General features: G+C 38.9%; 2 protein-coding genes and 1 long non-coding RNA gene across 8 annotated transcripts in view; 1 reads left to right on the plus strand and 2 right to left on the minus strand.

Moving 5' to 3' along the window:
• Positions 1-356: 356 nt before the first annotated feature.
• Positions 357-5,969, minus strand: CER1 (cerberus 1, DAN family BMP antagonist). The gene is made up of 2 exons (XM_068666158.1): positions 3,841-5,969; positions 357-2,357 (listed from the first exon to the last, which is right to left on the minus strand). The coding sequence occupies exons 1-2, from the start codon at positions 4,366-4,368 to the stop codon at positions 2,064-2,066; spliced, it is 822 nt and encodes a 273-aa protein (XP_068522259.1). The 5' UTR covers positions 4,369-5,969; the 3' UTR covers positions 357-2,063.
• Positions 5,970-9,402: 3,433 nt separating this feature from the next.
• Positions 9,403-11,282, plus strand: LOC137847737 (uncharacterized). The gene is made up of 2 exons (XR_011091053.1): positions 9,403-9,544; positions 10,767-11,282. It is a non-coding gene; the product is annotated as an uncharacterized lncRNA (long non-coding RNA).
• Positions 11,283-14,484: 3,202 nt separating this feature from the next.
• The window catches only part of FREM1 (FRAS1 related extracellular matrix 1), a 65,782-nt gene continuing 59,425 nt past the window's right edge, over positions 14,485-20,841 (minus strand). For 5 of the 6 annotated variants that reach the window (XM_068666146.1, XM_068666145.1, XM_068666147.1 and 2 more), the window contains 2 exons: positions 16,671-16,756; positions 14,485-15,801 (listed from right to left, as the gene is read on the minus strand). In XM_068666146.1, the coding sequence (XP_068522247.1) occupies positions 15,602-15,801; positions 16,671-16,756 (286 nt within the window). In that variant the 3' untranslated portion in view covers positions 14,485-15,601. Of the gene's footprint in view, positions 15,802-16,670; positions 16,762-20,841 lie in introns of all 6 variants that reach the window. The other variant, XR_011091050.1, reaches the window with a different exon arrangement.

Consider the following 20,841-nt stretch of genomic DNA (forward strand, 5'->3'; position numbering starts at 1 on the left):
ATGTCAAAATTAAAAGACTGGATGACTTTTCTTTTTAATTACCTTCTTATTGGAAGCATAGGTCCTATCTTCAAAGTGGTTCTCTGCAAGTATCAAGTCTGAGACATACTTGCGTTAAAAAAAGAAAAAGAGAAAATGCAGACAAAGATTCCTGTATATTCATGCAGCTTTAAATGTCAGTAATAAGAAGCCTCAGAAAATATAGCTTTTTCAGGTTAAATAGTCAAGTTGGTCATAATCTCAGCCCATTTATGCTCCATGCAGCCCAGCATGTGATGGCAGATTTCTGAATCCTTTCACCAGCTGGCATCCTAAGAATATCGATCAGTATTATAAAGCTAGAATATATACTAAAATAAGTTAAAAATAAGTATTTATTGTGTGTAATGCATTCAATACAAGGATGGTAAAAACATAACAGATTGTTATTTGAAATAACATTATATATCACACTGTAACCTACAAACAGCTATATACAGTTTACATATTAGTCTTTAGTGCAAAAGGACAGACAGAAGGCTTTGCTTAGTTTTAATGGGCAATTTTTATTATTTAGAATCAGGTTTATATACAGTGAAATATAACTATATAGTAGTCTTCAGTTCTGTCACTGCATGTAACATGCAAACTGCTACTACAGCCATTCAGACTCAGTACCAGAATATCATTCAGATGCAATTTTCAGTAAAATTAAAAATGGGCATATCACTCTAAATCCACAATGAACTTGGACAAAATATTAAGATACTTCTGGTCACAGCACTATTCATACACAAGGGAATCATTTACCAAACCCTTGAATTTACCAGTTAAACAAATACTGATTTCCAATACCCAAAGAAAGAGCTGTGGATAGTTTAATAAGAGGGGCCCAGTCTGACAGTATGGCAGTAGCACTAGAGCAGATTCCCAGAGGATTACAGGAGCTGGTTAGAAGTAGTATGGTCCAGTTTTTGGAATCTGGGATGCCAGACAAGTCCAGGGAGAAGCAACTGGAGAAAGCAGCAAAGACAGCAATTCATGCTGTCTGTACTGGCTAGGACTGGAATCAGACCTTTTCTAACAGAAGGCCTTCTCTGGTGTTCCTATAAACCTAGACAGGTATCGGCATGCTGATAAGATCCTTTTGCAGATTTTTGATCACACAAATGTGTTTTCTGCTTTAGCTTAGCTGTTGAGAATGCTACTTAAACTTTATCTGGCTGTCACCACCAACACTGAAATTCATCTAACAGGAAAATGTGCATTGCCTTTCCACAGTGAACTTAAATAATAACAACAGTGGAAATACATTAATTTCTGGTGCTTTCTGTGGAAGTCTGTATTTTTCTTTTTTTTTTTCCTCCTTCTACTGTATGAAAGTTTCAAGAAAAATACATGCAGAGGAACTGCAGGTGTGTAAAAAGAGAGCAAGCGGTTTCTATGGCAAACCACTTGCAAACCATTTGCAACTACTAAGCATGTAAGTTGTGAGGTGTGTTAGTTTTTGCTGGAAACTGAACTCCAGCTGGGAGCAATCAGAATGACCCTAACTCATCACAGCTCTCTTTATGCCTTATATCCATTTATATTTTACACTCTCCAGTCACTATCTTAATATAAAAATGGACCTGTTTTTGCAATGAAGAGACTAAAGCCTCCTATGTGTTGTCAGTAGAACAATACTGGCAGTCTCTGCAAGCAAAGGCAATGCAGAACAGCCATTACATTAGGTTTTTGTAGATATAAATCATCATGCTAGTTCTTCAGCTGTTGTTTGCTAGCATCCTAGGATGCTAGTTACAGGAAGGTTGGAAAACTTTAGACGGTTTCCCTTGTTAAAGTAAAAAAATTATGCACAAACCCTGTAATTCCATCTCAATTTCTTCAACAACCGCAAGGAAACATCTGTTAAATTTTAGGTAAAGTTATTGTTGAAGCAAAGAGGCAGTTTATGTAGAAATTTACATCTTTATATTTTGGTGTAACAGTGTGATGAAAGCCTTTGAAGTTCTTTGATTTTTTTTTTTTTTTCCCATTGGCAAATTCTTATGATCAGGGACTTGAGAGGTACCTTAAACAGGTTAGTTGTGCTCATGTGCATTTTCATGCAAATCTGACTGTCGAGATTCAAGCACAGGATCTTTAATCTTTTGAATCTCGCATTTACACTCTTCCACAATCATGACTTCTTTGACCACCGGGACAGAATTGGTGCAGTTGAGATCCAAGCGCTTCATAGAAAACTTGGTGGGCATGCACTGAGAACAGAAGGTATAAAGACGATCTTCTGGACCAGGAACATGAAAGGAACTACACTTTCCAAAGCACAGATTATTCTGTACCATCACCTTCTCACAGCTCTCATGAGCAATACCCTGAAACAGAAAACAGTTTGAAGATCACAGTATTAGCAGTGATACATGAATATAATTTAGTACTAAGTCTATATTTCTGGTACATGAGTGACCAGTGGGATTTACTAGAAAGCATGAAGGCAAAAATAACAAAACAAATCAAAAAGCATAACTCCAAACTACTATGCTATAAGAACCATTTTTTTTTCTCTGAACATTTACTTTAAAAATATTTATTTTCAATGGCAATCAAGCAGTAAAATACAAGACTGGTTTGTGTTTTACAGAACAAAAACAACAAAGACCAAACTTTGGAACTCCTACGGGCACTTTTTAGATTGAACACACAGGAAAAAATTCTGCTCAACTCAGAGCCTTTGTGAGCTGGTGGGAGAAATCCAATAGGTGGATTTACCTTTGGTCTCTGAGTTCTGCATTTCCAACATGGTTAAGCAGTCTTTCCCACTTGCAGGACTTAAAACATCATTTTGTACCAACATTATTGCAGATAAACCACAAGCTAAATTCAGCTGTAATCTTGATGATTTATTTCAATGTGGGAGATGAATATAATGTTATTTAGCAGTTAAAAAATAAATAAATAAAATATTTAAAGTGTAATTCAAGTTCTGTAATTTTCTTGATTTGCAAGAGTAATAATTGCTTGTATCAGGAGAGACTATGTCACATTCCCAAACCAGGAAAAGCTAGACTGAAGTTAGCTCTTTGATATTGGCATAACTGCAGCCATCATGGAGAAAGCTTGCCATATTACACTGACACAAAAAGTAAAACAGTACATGTGCCTAGGCTACATATGTCTGCCAAGGAAATAAATTCAGGGATGTAAAAAAAGAAAAAAAAAAAAAAAAAAAGTGGTCCTTAACTTATAGTCACAGTATTGGTAGAATGCTCAGAATACATACGGCCTTATGAGGAAAACAGCACTGTTGTCTACACTGCTTACTTGCCTTGGTATTACAGCATGACTGAATGGCTTCATCTGGGAATGGGACAATTTACCTGTTCTCCAACATTCTTAGTATGGAATTAGATATATGCATCAGTCTTTCAATTAATACAATAGACAGGAAAATTTGCTTAGCTGTAGGAAATCAACCAGCTTCTCCTGTAAATTGTTGTCCTGGGACACATTTTTTATATATATGTACATATATAGAGAGATGTATAGCAACTCATGTATAGAAACATTATAGATGTATATTTGTTGTATAGACAATTGCTCACCACCTCCCTGCTTGCTCAGGCTAGGTCAGAACATCATTGCAAAAAGAGAATAAATAACTCTGAAAACAATGTGTGGCTTTCCAGCGCTGCGGTTTCACAGTCTGCCTCATCAAAATAAAGCTTCGAGTCTTTCTCAGAGCATATGGAGTGTGTGGCCCTTTGTCTTAGCAAATGAACTAACCCATGCATCTTTACTTGCTGATTATAAGAGGCAGGAAAAAGGACACATTTATTGACCTTGGACACCTGTTCTTACCTGAGAAAAAGGCAGGGTTCTGCAGGTTTCTTGGTGCATTTCATTAGTCTTGATTGGCAGGACAACCTCTTCTGAAGCTGAATTTTTTCTTAACATGAAGTGGTCCCAGAATTTCTTGGCATCTTTTCTATAGGTATGTTCAACCTCCCTCTTGCTGGAATAGTGGGATGGAGAGACGTTTTCCATGGGAGAGACCTCTCTGGGTGCTGTCCAGGTTCTAACATCTTGGTCTGCATAGAGTTCTGCATTAGGAAGGATGAATCTGGACATTTTTTTCTCCCCTTGCTTCTGACTCTCTCCTGCTGTCTGTGGAATTGCTACAAAAAAACTTGGTTGTCCCTGAGTTTCCTCAACAGCTACTGGGTTTTCCCCCACCAGCTCACGAAAACTTTGACTCTCAAGCAGCTTTTTGTCCAGGTAGAAAAGCCGCTGAAATGGCCTTCTGCTTTTCCTTTGCTGTGAGTCTACCTGTGGCTCTGTGGCTCCAAGATGTGAGAGCACTAGCAGCTGAAGGAGAAGCAGTGACATGGTCCTGCTGAGTGTAGCCCTGTAGACCTGCTGCTATTGCAGTGAACAGCGTGCTAGTTTTATACAGGAGCCTGGTGTCAGCTTAAGTTTGTGTGCCAAGAGGAGGGGGGAGCTCAGAGGAGACCCTAGTGTGCTTAATTGTATTCATTTGCTGTAGATTACAATTATGATAGTGGAGTTTGTGCTAATGAAATTCCACTTTCAATCTGTATAATGTGTATTACAAGTTCCTATCTAAAAACTAGTAACTTAGGATGGTGTGGGAGACAGGGGGAGTCAACAGGAGGAAATGTTTGGATAAGCTGTCTAGCTGAGGCCTAGGAATTAAGGAAACATTTGAGGTTGTGTATTAGCATGTTCAATGTGGTCTTCATTGTTTATTTTGACTTTCCATTCCACAAAGCTAGAGACTGTCAAAACAGGGAATGTTATTTCATCACAACAGGAACAGGCAAGCTGATTAATGTTTTCTAAAACATGAAGCTGGATCTGGAGATGTAAAATCAGTCTGTGTTTTCAAAAGTTGCTACTAATTTTGGTCTTTCAGATTTTGAATATGATCCAAGGCCTGCATCAGCACTGCTGCAAACTGGCAGACTTGTGCTCACACACCCAGAGGAACCTGGCAGAGAGCACTAGTTCTAGTTTCATCTCTTTCACAGGAGTTTTGCAGATGTGAGAGTGCAGAAGTTTTACTAGTCCAGAATAAGTTCACAAGGTCAATAAAATCTGCACCCTCAATTCTCAAAGATCCGTACTGAAATTTCCTGTACAGACAGCAAAGACACTACAAATAACCAATAAAACTGGTAAACAAAATGAGGACTTAAGCAAAACACATTTTGTGATGCATTTTGTGATTCTAGAGTTGAATGTCTCAACAGAAGTATCTAAAGACTACCAGAGCTAAGCTGGAGGCTTAGTTTCACAAAGTTATGCTATGCAGCATGTGAGAAGAAACTTCTGGTAGTACAGCATACTTAGGAAAGCACTGAGAAAAGGAAAAAACATATTTTCAATAAATATCTCAAACATTGATTCTAATCCAAAAATATTAAAAGGAAAATCTGCTTCAGATAACTTGCGATGTTAGTACTCTGTCCTCTACACGTACCTGTTTCTACTGGGAAGATTATATCAATAGACTCTTAAGTTTGTAGCTAATTTCTTCATTAATTTTGAAAACCAAGCAGGTCTGTACCAGATGTATAGAATAATATATCTTTCATTTCAGGGGAATTAGTTTACAGAATCACAGAATCACAGAATTTCTAGGTTGGAAGAGACCTCAAGATCATCGAGTCCAACCTCTGACCTAACGCTAACAGTCCCCACTAAACCATATCACATAAACCTTATGTGCACAAGTCGATGGGGCCGGATGGGATCCGCCCAAGGGTACTGAGAGAACTGGCAGAGGAGCTGGCCAAGCCCCTATCCATCATTTATCAGCAGTCCTGGCTATCGGGGGAGGTCCCAGCTGACTGGCGGCTAGCAAACGTGACGCCCATCTACAAGAAGGGCCGGAGGGCAGAACCGGGAAACTACAGGCCTGTCAGTTTGACCTCAGTGCCAGGGAAGCTCATGGAGCAGATCCTCTTGAGAGTCACCATGCGGCACTTGCAGGGCAAGCAGGTGATCAGGCCCAGTCAGCATGGGTTTATGGAAGGCAGGTCCTGCTTGACAAACCTGATCTCCTTCTATGACAAAGTGACACGCTGGGTGGATGAGGGAAAGGCTGTGGATGTGGTCTACCTTGACTTCAGCAAGGCTTTTGACACCGTCTCCCACAGCATTCTCCTCAAGAAACTGGCTGCTCTTGGCTTGGACTGGCGCATGCTTCGTTGGGTTAGAAACTGGCTGGATAGCCGGGCCCAAAGAGTCGTGGTAAATGGAGTCAAGTCCAGTTGGAGGCCGGTCACTAGTGGTGTCCCCCAGGGCTCGGTGCTGGGGCCGGTCCTCTTTAATATCTTCATCAGTGATCTGGACAAGGGCATTGAGTGCACCCTCAGTAAGTTCGCAGATGACACCAAGCTATGCGCATGTGTCGATCTGCTCGAGGGTAGGAAAGCTCTGCAGGAGGATCTGGATAGGCTGCACCGATGGGCTGAGGTCAACTGCATGAAGTTCAACAAGGCCAAGTGCTGGGTCCTGCACCTGGGGCGCAATAACCCCAAGCAGAGCTACAGGCTGGGAGATGAGTGGTTGGAGAGCTGCCAGGCAGAGAAGGACCTGGGAGTGATGGTTGACAGTCAGCTGAATATGAGCCAGCAGTGTGCTCAGGTGGCCAAGAAGGCCAACAGCATCCTGGCTTGCATGAGAAACAGTGTGGCCAGCAGGGCTAGGGAGGTGATCGTCCCCCTGTACTCGGCTCTGGTGAGGCCGCACCTTGAGTACTGTGTTCAGTTTTGGGCCTCTTGCTACAAGAAGGACATCGAGGTGCTTGAGCGGGTCCAGAGAAGGGCGACGAAGCTGGTGAGGGGCCTGGAGAACAAGTCCTACGAGGAGCGGCTGAAGGAGCTGGGCTTGTTCAGCCTGGAGAAGAGGAGGCTCAGGGGTGACCTTATTGCTCTGGACCCGCTCTCCAACCACTCATCTCCCAGCCTGTAGCTCTGCTTGGCGTTATTGCACCCCAGGTGCAGGACCCGGCACTTGGCCTTGTTGAATTTCATGCAGTTGACCTCAGCCCATCGGTGCAGCCTATCCAGATCCTTCTGCAGAGCCTTCCTACCCTCAAGCAGATCGACACACGCGCATAGCTTGGTGTCATCTGCAAACTTACTGAGGGTGCACTCAATGCCCTTGTCCAGATCATCGATGAAGATGAAGTTTAGTTTACTTCGATTAGCAGGCAGTAAGTTCTTGGCAATTTCCTTGCATGGCACTGATGCAACACACAGTGGAGATTTAGAGCTTGTCCTTATTCCATAATTTACTTGAGTTAAAATTTGTTCTTGTCTTGATTTGAACCTTGAGACAGAAGTGCATGGAGCTCCAGCAAGAATGGTATTCACACACCACTATTTGAGTATGTGTGCTTTGACCTCAGTGGGATGAGGATCTTGTTAAGGGAAGCAAAACTGTCAGGCACAAACTTTATTACTCTGTATCTTCAGTCCAGAGAAATTTAATTCTGCTACTGATTTGGTACCTTCCTGAAGTCTCAGAATTGCCAGGGACAGCGACCTCAGTTGTCAGGAATGAAATCACTGGAAATCTTGGCATTTGCATCAAGATCAGCTATGACACATATCCCCCAGAAGTCCTTGCCTCAGATTTACATAAGCATGTGCAGTAATAAGGTGGAGTAGGAAAGAATCAAGAGGAATAATTTGATTGTCAATAGCAAATTAAGTAGTCTAAAAGTACAGTTTGGATCCTGACACCCTGTCTTCATTGGCCACCATGTGTAGCTGAAGTGACTGAGGTTTGGATCTAAAATTCCTTATATCTGGTGCATATTGGTGGTAGCTGTCCAGAATTACTCAAGGAGGATAAGTACATTATATTTGTGTAGAGGTGGTGATTAGGGGCACCGTAAACTTGGTATTGCTAGGTTAATGGTTGGACCTAAAAGATCCTGTCATTTCATGGTTTTATGACTCTTTCTCCTTTTTCCTCATTATTTTAGTTGCTTGGAATGTTACAAGACAAGGATGATACTCAGACCTGTGTATTATGTTGTATTACATTGACATAGAAGGGTCTGACATGTTTGGTAATGACTTTCGAATACTAGATTTGATTGTTTGAAGTAATATATATTTTTGTAGCTCTTTGCTTCAGAATTTACAATTATAAAGCTCATTAAAACAATTTAAAGTCCATTTCTTCTGGATTATAGAAATAAAACAGAAACATTCCTTCTGTTTGCTTTGAAGCTGTTTTTCACTTCCTTTGGGAGAAGTGCCTTTTCACCAAGGTGAAGAACCTAGCAATGTACCAGCATTTTTTATTTAAAAGGTCCAGCTATAGTCTTGATCCTTTAATGCTTGTTTCAACTTTATCCATATAAGCAAAATTATACGGATAAATTAACTCACATGTATGTTTACAGAAATGAAAACTAAGTGCCTGAAGGGCCCAATTTACCCCTTTTCAAAGCCTTCTGAAGAAAAAACAATAATAAATTAAAAAAAATCCCACCACCTTCAAGGTAAAAATGAACAGACTTTTAGTCTTGATTAAATGTTACCCTAATCTGCCCTGAAAGAAGAAGCATACATGCAAGGCCTTTCTTATCTGATGTGTCTGATGTGGTTGAGGCACGGTCTAGTACCCAGACAGCCTTAACTTCTGTTGGAAGCTTCTCCTGTTCATAATATGAATATGAGCAAAATAATTTTATGACTGCCTTCTCCCCCCCTCCCCCTCTTCCTTCCCCCTCCCCCCTTTTTTTTTTCCCAGAGGGGGTTCTTCCTGCATCTTTTCACAAAGAACCAATCAGGCTGCAAGCAGGAAACATTGTGCAAAAAATTTAAGAATATCACACAATAATAAAGAAAATGTTAGTACTGGAATTCTTGTCCTAGACACTTGTATGTAAAGTAAAATGGTGTGGATTATTTGTGCAGTGCAAATGTTAACAAGGAATGCATAAAGATTTATTCTGACATATAGATATAGATGTTAAACTGCTAGTGTGTAATGGCACTGAAAAAAAAACCAACACACTGTTTAAGATCAGGATGGTATTTTCTGTTCTATCCTGTACCACACAGCAAGAAAGAAGGCTGAAGCAAAGCAATACCAACAAATCTCTCTACAACCTAAAGGCAGAAAACTGAGCTCTTATCTCCTCTAGGCTAAGCAAACTCTGGTTCTTGGATTTTCTTGGATAGTTTTACCTAAAGATCTGCTGAGAGCCAAAAGCTGCATGCCAGCTCTGGTTCTGCCAGGCCAGTCTCATCCTGCTTCTTCATGCCTACAATAGTAAGCTGTGGCTGGTTTCCAAGAGACAAATTTGGTAAGAAACGGGGCCTGGTACATCTGGGCACAGTTTGTTCTATATTTATACACAGTCTAAATCTGCTTTGGAGTCAGCTGCATGCATAACTGCACACAGGTAGCAGGACATGTCCTCAGCCTCTCGTTTCAGCCAGGACCCAGCCTGCATTATGGGAAGGCATCCCAGCTTGGACAGTGAATTTGGAGAACCACTACGAAGTTAAAAATAGTAAGTATTTGTACGTCTTTTTGTGGTGACATCAACCGCATAGTCTAATAATTGACAACAGATATTGGACTGAGCACATTATCATTATGTTCCAAATGCAGCTAATCTCAGACTTCTACAAAAAGCAATGATGTATCTTTTATAAAAACTTGTTTTCCTGCCTGATTATCCTTTCATGTAAGCATAGCACATGTTTTCACTGTATTTTGGTTGTTAAATTTTGTGGCTAAATGCAGCAGCGTCTTTCAGGCAGGCTTTGATTTGCCTTCATAGTAGCATTTTTTCAGGACATTCAGCTTTCAGAAATAGTCACCGTGAATGTTTGCCCATCTTTTAAAAACACTATCAGGTCTATAGATGACAAGTGACATGCAAATGCGAAGTGGTATTATTCATTCGTTTCAGAGCTGGAGTTTATTCAGTCATTATGGACATAAACTGAGTAATTAGTTACACTGCCAGTTGATGCCTAAAAATAATTCTTAGGCAGTGCTTGAATTACTTGCCTTCTGTTGAGCTAAATAATTTCATTATAGCATGATTAATGATTAAATCATTAAAATGGATTTTATATTTTACAGTCCACTTCAATATCCTATCATTTTAGAAACACATTCTATGTAGACAAACTTGTATCCACATATATCTTTTACAGAACCCACATGAAGACCTCAGAACTAATGAATTAGCACTATGCAGTTTATTCTCCAATTATTGTACTTATCAAAGAAAGCCATCTGTGGTCTTTGTTTTACTGAGTTTCGGGGAAACAGATCGCATACAGGCCTCACGGGGAAGTTATAATTATGAAACCAAAAGGCTTTTGTGAAGTATGATAGGAAAGAATAGCCAGTAAATAATTTTGTATTTTCAACCCTATGTACTGTACAGCATGAATTTCACCCTTTGTCTATTCAGCTTCTAGTCTTTTGTTGTGTTATTTCTTGCATTGACTCATTAATATACCTTTCCATTCACATTTTTCTCTTTCTTTTCTCTGTTCTGGAGAAACAGAGCTAGAATATAACTTTCAATTACTGCCAAAATGTAGATTCTTGCACTTGAAAACGTTCACTTTTGTGTCTAGCAGAGCTAGGATAAGTTTCTTTTCATATGCGTTGATTCATTGCTCTCACAACACTTGACAGTAAAATGGAATAATCTGCATGGCATTAAGGACATATGATGAAATGGATTGTTTTCTCTCTATTGCAGTTCTCAGGATGGAAGATTTTGGACTGGTAGCCACCTCTGAAGCATTTCCTCCATCATACTGGTACATATGTACCACCTAACTGAGAACATACTCAATTCCAAAGCCATGCTGAGGACCCATGCTGAATATGTTCCTGATTGCTGCAGCTTATTAAACCTTGAGACACTGGAGGAGGAGGAGTCTGCGCAATGGGAAATTTCAGTCTTGAGGAAAACACAACTTTCTCAGAATAATTTGTGTGAATAATAATTGGTTAGCAGTGGTAATTCACCAAGGAGTTCAACAATACCAAGAAAATGTTTCTAACATAATTCAAGAAAGAAGATGCAGATAAGTTTTATTTAATTACAGTAAAAATGTATTAAGACTTGTCTGAAAAATTTGTCTGTATGCATAAAATAGTATCCTTTTACATACTGTGCTTATATCCAATTGTTTAGGTATCATGTTCCTATTCATTAGGACTTTCACTACTTAAAAAATACATTATCTCAGCTCTGTGAAAATAAACTAACAAATCTCTGTTCTTGTCTTCTACCCTTATACTGGTTATATACTGCTAAACAGAATAGTAGTTAAGCAGTGGAGATAGAGTAGCAGCATTGTCCAAATTACAAGTAGCATAGCTTCTTGTAATAAAAAAGTTGAAATCTCAATGAAGCTGACTGAAGATCACTGAGAAACAATGCCTTTTTTTTCTGTTAATTTTAATGATCCTTTAAATGATGAATCTTTTTAAAAATCAATTTTATGGACTGACAATCTTTCTTGAAGTCATTCATTCTCTTATATATCTGCTTGTAGACTTGTAACTTTCTTTAAATTTACTTCTCAAAATAAACATTCCAGCATTTTCTATTAAACATATAGTTTGCTTATGATATATATGTTCTTATAGTACTAATTCAGAAAGGCTCATGCAGAAGCAGAAACAGATTTCAGAAACTGCAAAGAATAAACAGCAGCTATATTACACTTAACTATAAGTACATTACTACTATGCCCAACACTTAGGTTTTTACCACTAGCTAAAAAATAAAAATAAAACTGCCAAAAATAAAACACACACACATAAAAAATGAAAACAACAACAACAAAAAGTACCTTTTGTTCAATTATGGAAGGAAACTGAAGAAACACAGATTCACCAAAATGATATGTTTCAGTTTTGTATTGACACAAAGCTATGCATAACAATATATATAGTGTTCTGAATACAGTAAATAGGTTAGCACCAGTCTTGTGATGTAAATAAAGTAGAATCACAGTATTCGCTGAGTTATATATATATAATTTCCTCAAGCCTATTTTTGTAGTTTTAGAATGAGTGAAAAAAGAATGCCTTCATTACATTTCTGTGTGTACAGAAGAGATCTCGAAAACTTTAGTGATTTTTTCCAAATTAAAACTTGATCTCTAGGACATTAGTAACAACACACTTGCTCACACAAATACAATTTGTTCTTAAGTTATTGAAGCTTGTTTTCCCTGTATTTGGCTGAATCTGGGGAGCGACAAGAGGTAATATTACTAGCATCAGTTACTGGGTTACTTCAAAGGTCTCCACCCATGGCAAGATCTCAACGGTGTAATATCAAAAGAATTCATGTCAGAATTTTCTGCTTTGGAAGAAGTGTTCCTGTGGCAAGTTGCCTACCATTTTTTTACACAGCTGTCATCTGTAAGTCATCTCCTTGGTCAACAAATTAAAAAGATAGCTGACAGGGAGAGGAGGTGGTTAAAAGAAGCAGGCACACAAGCAGCTCACCATTCCCTTTTTAGAAAGCTGGGCTAACAACATGTGTGGTTTTTGTTTGTTTGTTTGTTTTCACTGAGCTGTCACCTGTTGATTCTGTTGCTGTTAAAAGATACATGGGTAGTTCTGGTAAAATAAAACTTGTGCTCATCCAGAACATCCACAGGTAAACATCAGTATTTATATGACTTTCAGCCTCCCAAAATTCCGTGTTGACACTGATCCTTGAATGCTTCTCAGTTTCCCAAGTTTATTCAGAGTCTAAATCAAGCTGTATTGAAGACTGAAAAAGTTCCCAGTAACTTCTGAGGATTTTAGGCTTTTTCTTTACTAAAACTCTTAGAGACAACAACTTCCTATGGCAACAGAAAAAGTGACATATTTTTGCTTTCCCTGTTTTGAATATGTAATATTTTTTGAACATATCCTAATAAAGAGTGCAAAGATCACTGAAAAAAAAATTCATTTTAAAATCATGTAAGAATTTTGGCTTCATTAGTATATTGTATCAGATCTCATGAAAGCAGAAAATGCATATAGTTTGCACAACTAACTATCCATGGTGTACTGAAAATTTCAAACACCTCAATTGCTTTAAGGTACTTCAAGTAAAGTACAGAAAAGGGGTATTTTCCACTCTTCACACACAAGCAAACTTCCGAGATCAGTGCTGTCTCAGTATAGTCACTAGTCATATTTTAGTTATTGGTCCAGTAACAAACTCCATGGCCAAAATTCCCTCTCTGTTAAGGTCATTCATTATGTAAGTAGGAGGGGTACTTAATAATCTTGATAGGTTTTGTAAAGATAGTACCAATAAGCTCAGTAGTTTTTATAACAAGAAGGCCCTAAATAAATAAAATTTTATGTTTATGTTTAACAGCCTCTCTTAATCATTTTTCCCTGCAATTACAGAACATGATATCTGTAGCTATCAAGTGTGCTTTGTTGCACCATGGGTTTTGTTTTTTGTTTGTTTGTTTTTGTTTGTTTTCAGTGAAAAGAAATATATATATATATATATAATTACAAAGAAATAAAAACAGGTCTGGACAGGTACACAGAGGCTACTTGTTTTGGGGGTATTCTTGAAACAATTAGCATATATATCATTTTGGTTTAGGTAACTTCTTAAGCAAAAGTGTTAGTGTCTATAAAAGTGTCTAGAAGCTTGGCATAAAGGTCAAAAAGACAAAAACGAATTATGGAAGTGTGTTTGGTTGTATCTGTTGATACCAACAATATGATATGGTTCTGTCCACAGTATTTTACCTCTAATCTTGTAAGGCACTTGTGCTTATCTGCAAGAGTGCAAGAGTCCCTTCAGAAAGGTACTCTCTTACATGGAAGGACTGCCCTGCTACTCACATGCCTGTTCTAACTCATCATACGCAACAAGGAAGGATAAATAATCCCTGGAACAGTTCCTCCAGCACAGAGAGGAGAGGTGATTCTGCTGCATCTGTTCCTTCACAGGACTGAGAAATTACTTTGAGGAGCCCTAGAAAGAGCAGAGGTGCAAATGGTGCACAAATGTAATTGATCAAGAGTCTGGCCGAATTGATGAGCTTGTAAGGGACGTGGACAGAAACAACTGCTGGCGGCAGGCAGGCAGATGGGAGGGCTGAGAGTTCATATGGTACATGGTAAATTCTTTATACTCGATGCCACACCACCTGTCATACACTCATGTCAGGCGGAGGGAGGGTTTGAAAAAAGCTTTAATTTTTTAGCAAGCTTATGACTTGTTTCTTTTTTTAATTTTAAGGCTGGCAGTAAGGAGGTCCTAAAACAAGATTTTTGTCATGTCAGGAATAACTTTACTATAATGTTACCAAGTGGTAACATGACAATGGCATGTATGTATAATAAGTTAAAATTAAGTTATGGGCAGCTGTTTGGGTTTTGTTGTTTTGTTGTTTTGTTTTGTTGTGTGTTTTTTGTTTGTTTGTTTGTTTTTGTTTTTGCTTTTGGTCTTGTTTTGTTTTGTTTTTTTCCTATTAAATGCTGTTTTTAAGCTATTCTCAGGACTAAATCTGGATTTTTTATAATTATTTTTTAAAACCTCAAATCCCTAATAAGGACTTAGATTAATACTTTTCAAAAGCCATAGCTGCTTTAGTACAAAGTATGTCTCACGATTACATTGGCTTATATACACATATAAATCCTATTCATGTTCATGTATCACTGAATCCCATGATACTATTCTGGAATTAAGCTTCAGAATTAATTTTTTTGTGTGTGTAAATCATCCTTCGAAATAGCATTAGATTTGCAGAGGTCCTGTTAGTTAATTACACTGTAAAAATTATAGCAACATCATGCAATTCTAAAAAACAGTGAATAATTTTAGTCAGAAGTGACAAACAATGTGCAGTTCTATGTGAGCAGATCCATTAGGATCTGAAGCTGTTCTTGGATACTAGAAAAAGAAATACAAGGCTTTTGCTCATGTTGGTACTCTGTCACTAAACCATATCACTGCTATTCTTTTGTAGAACATTGTACTAGGGCATCCACACAAAAAGTACAAAGTACAAAAAGTATCCTGACAAAATGTCTCACCCTTCCTCACACAAGATAACCTGCTTTCAGCCAGCAGAGTCTGCCCTCACTTCCACCCCAAACAGTATTTCTTTCACTGTGACTGCAGGGTAAAACTGCTGTTTTTTTTGCAAATGTATTAAAGCAATAGCCAATCCATAATCACTCCTTAAGACTGAAGCAAATCAACTGATGTGCTACTTTCTTTCTTTTTTCCTTCTTTCTGTGTAAACAAAGGTATGTTTACACAGAAATTTGATGAAAGCGGTTAGGCCTAGCTCTTTGGTGTGAAAATACAAATGAATAAGCGACAGATCAAAGTTTCTGGGGAGAGTTCAAAGCCTTGACCTGGACTTACTGTTTGCAACTGACCTCTATTTCTTGTTTGGAATCCAATGCATCTGCATCTCTGGCAACACAAAATAAAACCTCGGTGATAATTAAGACAGTTTTCTGTCTGAATACCATCACATGCCTGCAGATAAATAGACTGAAACAAAAGGAATATCCACATGCTTTCACAGGGATCCTCCATTCTTTACAGCTTTCTAGAACATACATAGCTGTTCCGTTTGACCTTCCTGCAGTCAGTTGCTTGCCATTTTCCTCTCTTCTGCACTAATACACAATTATTGCCTCTCTTTGGAAAGTGATAGAAGCCTCTTCTCCAGTTAACGTATGTGACAGGTTCTCCTCCATTCCACTCCCAATGTCCAGGATTGACTTGGTCGTTCAAGCCTGCGTGAAATCAGTAAGACCAAATGAGTGATATTGTTCATCCCCAGAGCCTGATGTCAACAGAAGCATGTTGTCCTATCCCTCTTAAAAATATATGCAAATTGTGCAGGCCAAAAATAAATAAATAAATGAACAAATCTGGAGAAATACAAGCAATAATACACTTCAATATTTTGTACAGCATCTACACTTAACTTTTTTCCCCATTACTGGCCTAAAATATTTTCTTTCTCTCCATGTCTATCATACCCCAAGTTTCTCTTTTGATACTTAGGATGCCAAATAGAGTGTCATATTCAAGCCTGGGCAGCTTCAGACTTCATGGATTCCTCCTGAAAATAAAATCCTGCAGATCTCCATAGATCTTGTTTATACTGTTGAAAGGATGATAGTTAGCACAACTTAAAGTATGCATTTTCACTTAGCCTCTGAGTTCCTAAGACCAAAATGGGTCAGATATGACCTTTCATCTTAGCTAGAAGAGATGACAATTAGAAAATCAACACAATGGGCTTCTAGTTTTTATTCTTATCAAAGGACTTTATTTCTCTCAGGGTAATAGAATCATTACACCATTGAACATGAGTACAAACTGAATGTAGTTTTTAAAGCTGATTTAGTTGATTTATTTTACCAGCTAGGTTTAAAACGGGAAAGGTTGCTAGGCAACACAGGTCATGATAAACTCTTCTTTTTGATAAAGACATAAAATTATCCAGGTGCATGACAGCTTTCAGTTTATGCATTAATCTGAAATACCAAACACTGCAGAAAGTTTAGGGCAATGCAGCATTTGGAAACGGTGCTGAAAACTTGTAGCAGTTTAAGGCTTTATCATCAGTCACTTTATTGTCAGCTGATATACTTGCCTATCCAAAAAGGCTTTCTCCCGCTGAAGTCCCACAGCCACTGCATGTGTTGTTCATTAGCCACACTTGCTAGACTCCCCTGGTATCTAGGCTCAACAAGAGAGAAGAGAGTAATTAGAATTCCACAGAGCGACAGACATCTCCCATAGACTTACCAACAAGAAGCATGAAGGATTCTAACATACACCTTATAGCTCACATTTCACAGGAAAATCAGTACGGGCATGAAAGAATAACTACATAAAGATTTAGTCTTACATTTACAATTACTTGTAGAACTTAAGTCCTAGATTGATTTTTCTAATTTTCTAATAGAAAAATTAAAATGTCTGTGCAAATAAAATATGTGTATACTGGACATGTGTAACAAACTCAAAAACTATGTTTTAAATCATGGACATAATTGTTTATCAATACTGCCTTTTTCTCTAAAATAAAAATCCACCACACTAAAAATCCAAGTCACCAAAAGATACAGCTTCACCTATTTGGTAGTGCAGCAGACTGTATGCTTTTTAAACTGTTTTCTGACAAAGCTAAAGCTCTGAGTAACACAGTTTAAAACTTGGGCATATTTCAAAATAGAATGAAGTCTGTGTGTAATTCAGGGGGTTGATTTAGAATGGCAGCATGGTTCTGAGAGGTAATGTTGTGTTGTTCACAATGACTGTTCATTTAGTTCAGATCTGAAAGGAGTTTTGGCTTGTATTAACTAGATTTAGAATGAAACCAATGCACCAGCTCAAATCTGTCTGTGTACTTAAATCACAGTGGAGGGCTTGCAAAACTTAAAATACTGAATGGCCTTGCACTGCAAAGTCCCCCAACTAGTACCAAGCATGCAAACATCAGTAGGCTGCTCTTAAGCCATTTAGAGGTCAGGCCAAATTCAGGCCATTTAGAGGTCAGGCCAAAATCAGGCCATTGAATATCTTCAGCACTGAGCACTGAACACTTGTATCTTTCATATTTGCCAGGAATTGTCAGCTGTCAGCAGCTGACTTTCATGGTTATCCATCTTTTTGCCTGCCCTGATTTAATGATGCCTTTTTTATGTGGCATGCCTACTCTCACCCTTCCTCTCCTACTGAGTCTCTCCCATTTCTCTTTTCCCATACTTATGACTGCTGTTTAGTGTAACAGTGATGTCAACCCCTTCGAACATCCTAGGTGATACTTGATAGGCCCCAAGGAAACAACACTGCTCTTCAAAACATTTTAAGACAGCAAAAAACTTTTCTAGCAGAAGAATAAGTCAATAGTATCATTAGAAGTTATTGAATTTTGTGACTGTTGCCAGATGCACTGGAGATAGAAAACCAGTATTTTTCTGAAGAGAGTAAGGTTGTTCTTAAGAGCTGGGACAAGGGAGGCATGGCAGACAATACTGAGACAGAGAAAAGATCCTGGGGTGGAATTCCACCACCAAGTCTGCCACCCACTTAGAGACCCATGCCTGGAGCTCCATTCCTGTTTGCTGACATACATCTTTTTTAACAGTAATTAATATTAACAGTAATGATCCTGTGGATGCTATATCATAACCCCATGGAAAATAGGGCCGCAGGTAAATTTTTCATCAGGAGGAATTCCTATCAATCCACAGTGTTCTGCGCAGTCCTGTTCACACAAAACTTGGGCCATTCCTTTTTCTGGGCATACAGGAGTATAGTACAGAGCAATGTTGATGGTATGCTTCTGCTGCAAAGGCCTATCCCATTACTCCTATAGTCAACTGAAACAGCACAGGATTCACCCCCTTACTCCTCTTTGCACAGTGGATCCCCCAACACCTACAGGACAGCTGTGTGTTAGCCCTTATGCTGTGTACCTGACGTGCCCTGATGCAAGGCTACCCTAGACCAAGGACCATATAGTAACACAGGCCCCATCAAGGTCCCCTAAGATCTGAGACCACCAAAGAACAAAGTGTAAAGGATCTTACTGACATCTTCCATGTACAATCCACAGATAGAGGTGTGGCAGGGTAGCCTCAGAAGCATTGATCATGACTTTACAAATGGTAGCCTGATCCAGCAGAAAGTGGTTAGAAGCACCCAGACAGGGGCCAGGATTGCACACCTCCTTATGGTACAGAATCCCCAAACTTCACCCACTGATTGCAAAGCTGTGTTACCAGCTCTTGTGTATGTACTCTTTGTCCCCTTATGTCACAAGGGTGACATGCTTCTTCTCTGTGCTCAACCACCAGGCCCATCTACCAAGTCTCCAGTGAACAAATCGGTTACTCTGGCTAATGCTCTTGGAAAGTTTTGGATTCTTCTTCTTCAAACAAAAGGTCCAGGAAAGCAGGGCAGCTCATTCAGGGTGTCCGCCCCAGGTAACTGATTCAACAGCAGAATGCCATTCCCCCTCACAGTGACTGTGGCTGGCCAGTCACCAGACTTGAGTCTGAGAAGAGTTTTGGGCAGTGGTCTCTGTGGTATCACCATTAGTAAGCAAGAACAAAAATAGCCATTTTATCTGGCTGCTGCTTAAAGACAATCAAAGCACCAGAACTTAGTCAGTTACTTTAGAGAGCTGTAATAGTTTTAGGAAAATTAAAAACAAACAAAAGCATCAATTTGTATCAGTAACTGCTATACCATTTACATACAAGGGTGGTCTGAGCAGTAACAGATTCAGACTTTCTTCAACACAAGCACCAGTGAGAGCCTTCAGCATTGTGAAGGGAAAGCAGTGCAATAATTATGTTATCTAATCTTTCCTGCATAAGAGTGCTTTCTAAATACAGCCTGACCAACAAACATGACTGGAGAGAGAACAACTATTCTAATCATTAAACCTGGTCAAGGGTTTTGCGGTATTGTAGGGAAATGAAAACAGTACTGAAATACCACTGCTGTTAATATTTCTAACCTGTATCTCCAGGCAGAGCTCCTGACACAAGAATTGATGAAATAATGTTCATTATGGAGTTATGTAAATCTACCACTTCCTAATTTAAATTACTCCATACAAGAGGTCATACTGCCTTATTTAAACACAAACAACAACAAAACCACAACACTGATTCCTCTGGTAAGTCCATTTGCAAATCATTCCTTTGTGATTTAAAATTTTTGCTTTCAAGTCAAGAGCATTCTTCTAAGAGCAGTTTCCCAAGCTAAGGAAATATTTCAGGTAGCCATTAACCTTGAAGTATTACATGCTATTATTACATTTACATGAAATTAACCAGTACATTTAAAGGAGGTCTGTACCATTCTGATAAACTGAACTTCTGCGAAAGCAGACTTGACTGGCAGTGAAGATCTCTGTAGCACAGGAGGACATGTGATATGAATTACTGCAGTAAATTCATGTCCCATACTGACAGTGAAGGGACAGTGACTGAGAGGCTCTGCTGTAATTATCCCAGGCTTTTGTTTGCTCGCCTAGGAAGTAATCCTGGTGCCTTGAAATAGCTGTCTAGCGTTGCTTATGACACCTCCTGATATTCAAAACAATCAGATGAGATTGACAGACATGATGCTGAGTTTACAGGAGCCCTATATATCCAGAGTGGCTGTTGAAAGTCAAACACCTTGGGCCTTCAAAACTACTCCAGGTAATTACTCTCCTATGCTGGAGTCGCCTGTAACAATAAGTTAAATCAGTCTCTTACAGAACTAGTGCAGCATTAGGAGTGGAGAGCAGTTGGGTCCACCCTGCTTTGCACAAGGCAGTACAGAGCCATCACAAAGGATCTAACCATTGTTTTGGATATGGCTTTGCCTGTGATTCCCAAGGACTGAGGCCACATGTTGCTAAAATACAAACATAGAACAGAAGAACAGCCTGTCTTAAAAAGCTGGCAGCAAATGATCTGCAATCTGATCATATTTAGACTCTCATTAAATATTTAACTTTGGGATGGTGAAGGCATCATTTGACTAACAGCAAATCAAGCAACAGTGGATTCTGTCTTTGCAGGAGCAGCAGTGAAACCATCTTACATGTGAGTGAGCCCTGCTGCATTGACCCTAGGGGAACATGTGTTTCTATGGGATAAACAAAAACTGCAACATAAATGACCAAAATTGCTGCTAAATCAGGCTGCTGTGTGGTCACTGAGCCATAATATCCCTCAGATGCCTCTCTTCATGCTGCCAAGAGTCTCCTCATGCATAAGAAACAAACACAGATAAATGAGTTTTAAAACACCTTT

This window comes from Anas acuta, chromosome Z (genome assembly GCF_963932015.1).
Source record: "Anas acuta chromosome Z, bAnaAcu1.1, whole genome shotgun sequence".
NCBI classification, from domain to species: Eukaryota; Metazoa; Chordata; class Aves; order Anseriformes; family Anatidae; genus Anas; species Anas acuta.

What these genes read in the sequence shown, in the direction of transcription:
- CER1 (XM_068666158.1), bottom strand. Translation starts at nt 4,368, where the DNA reads ATGTCACTGCTTCTCCTTCAGCTGCTAGTGCTCTCACATCTTGGAGCC. An exon ending in GAACCCTGCCTTTTTCTCAG is followed by an intron (nt 2,358 to 3,840) that starts GTAAGAACAGGT and finishes TTTCTGTTTCAG; the next exon opens with GGTATTGCTCATGAGAGCTG.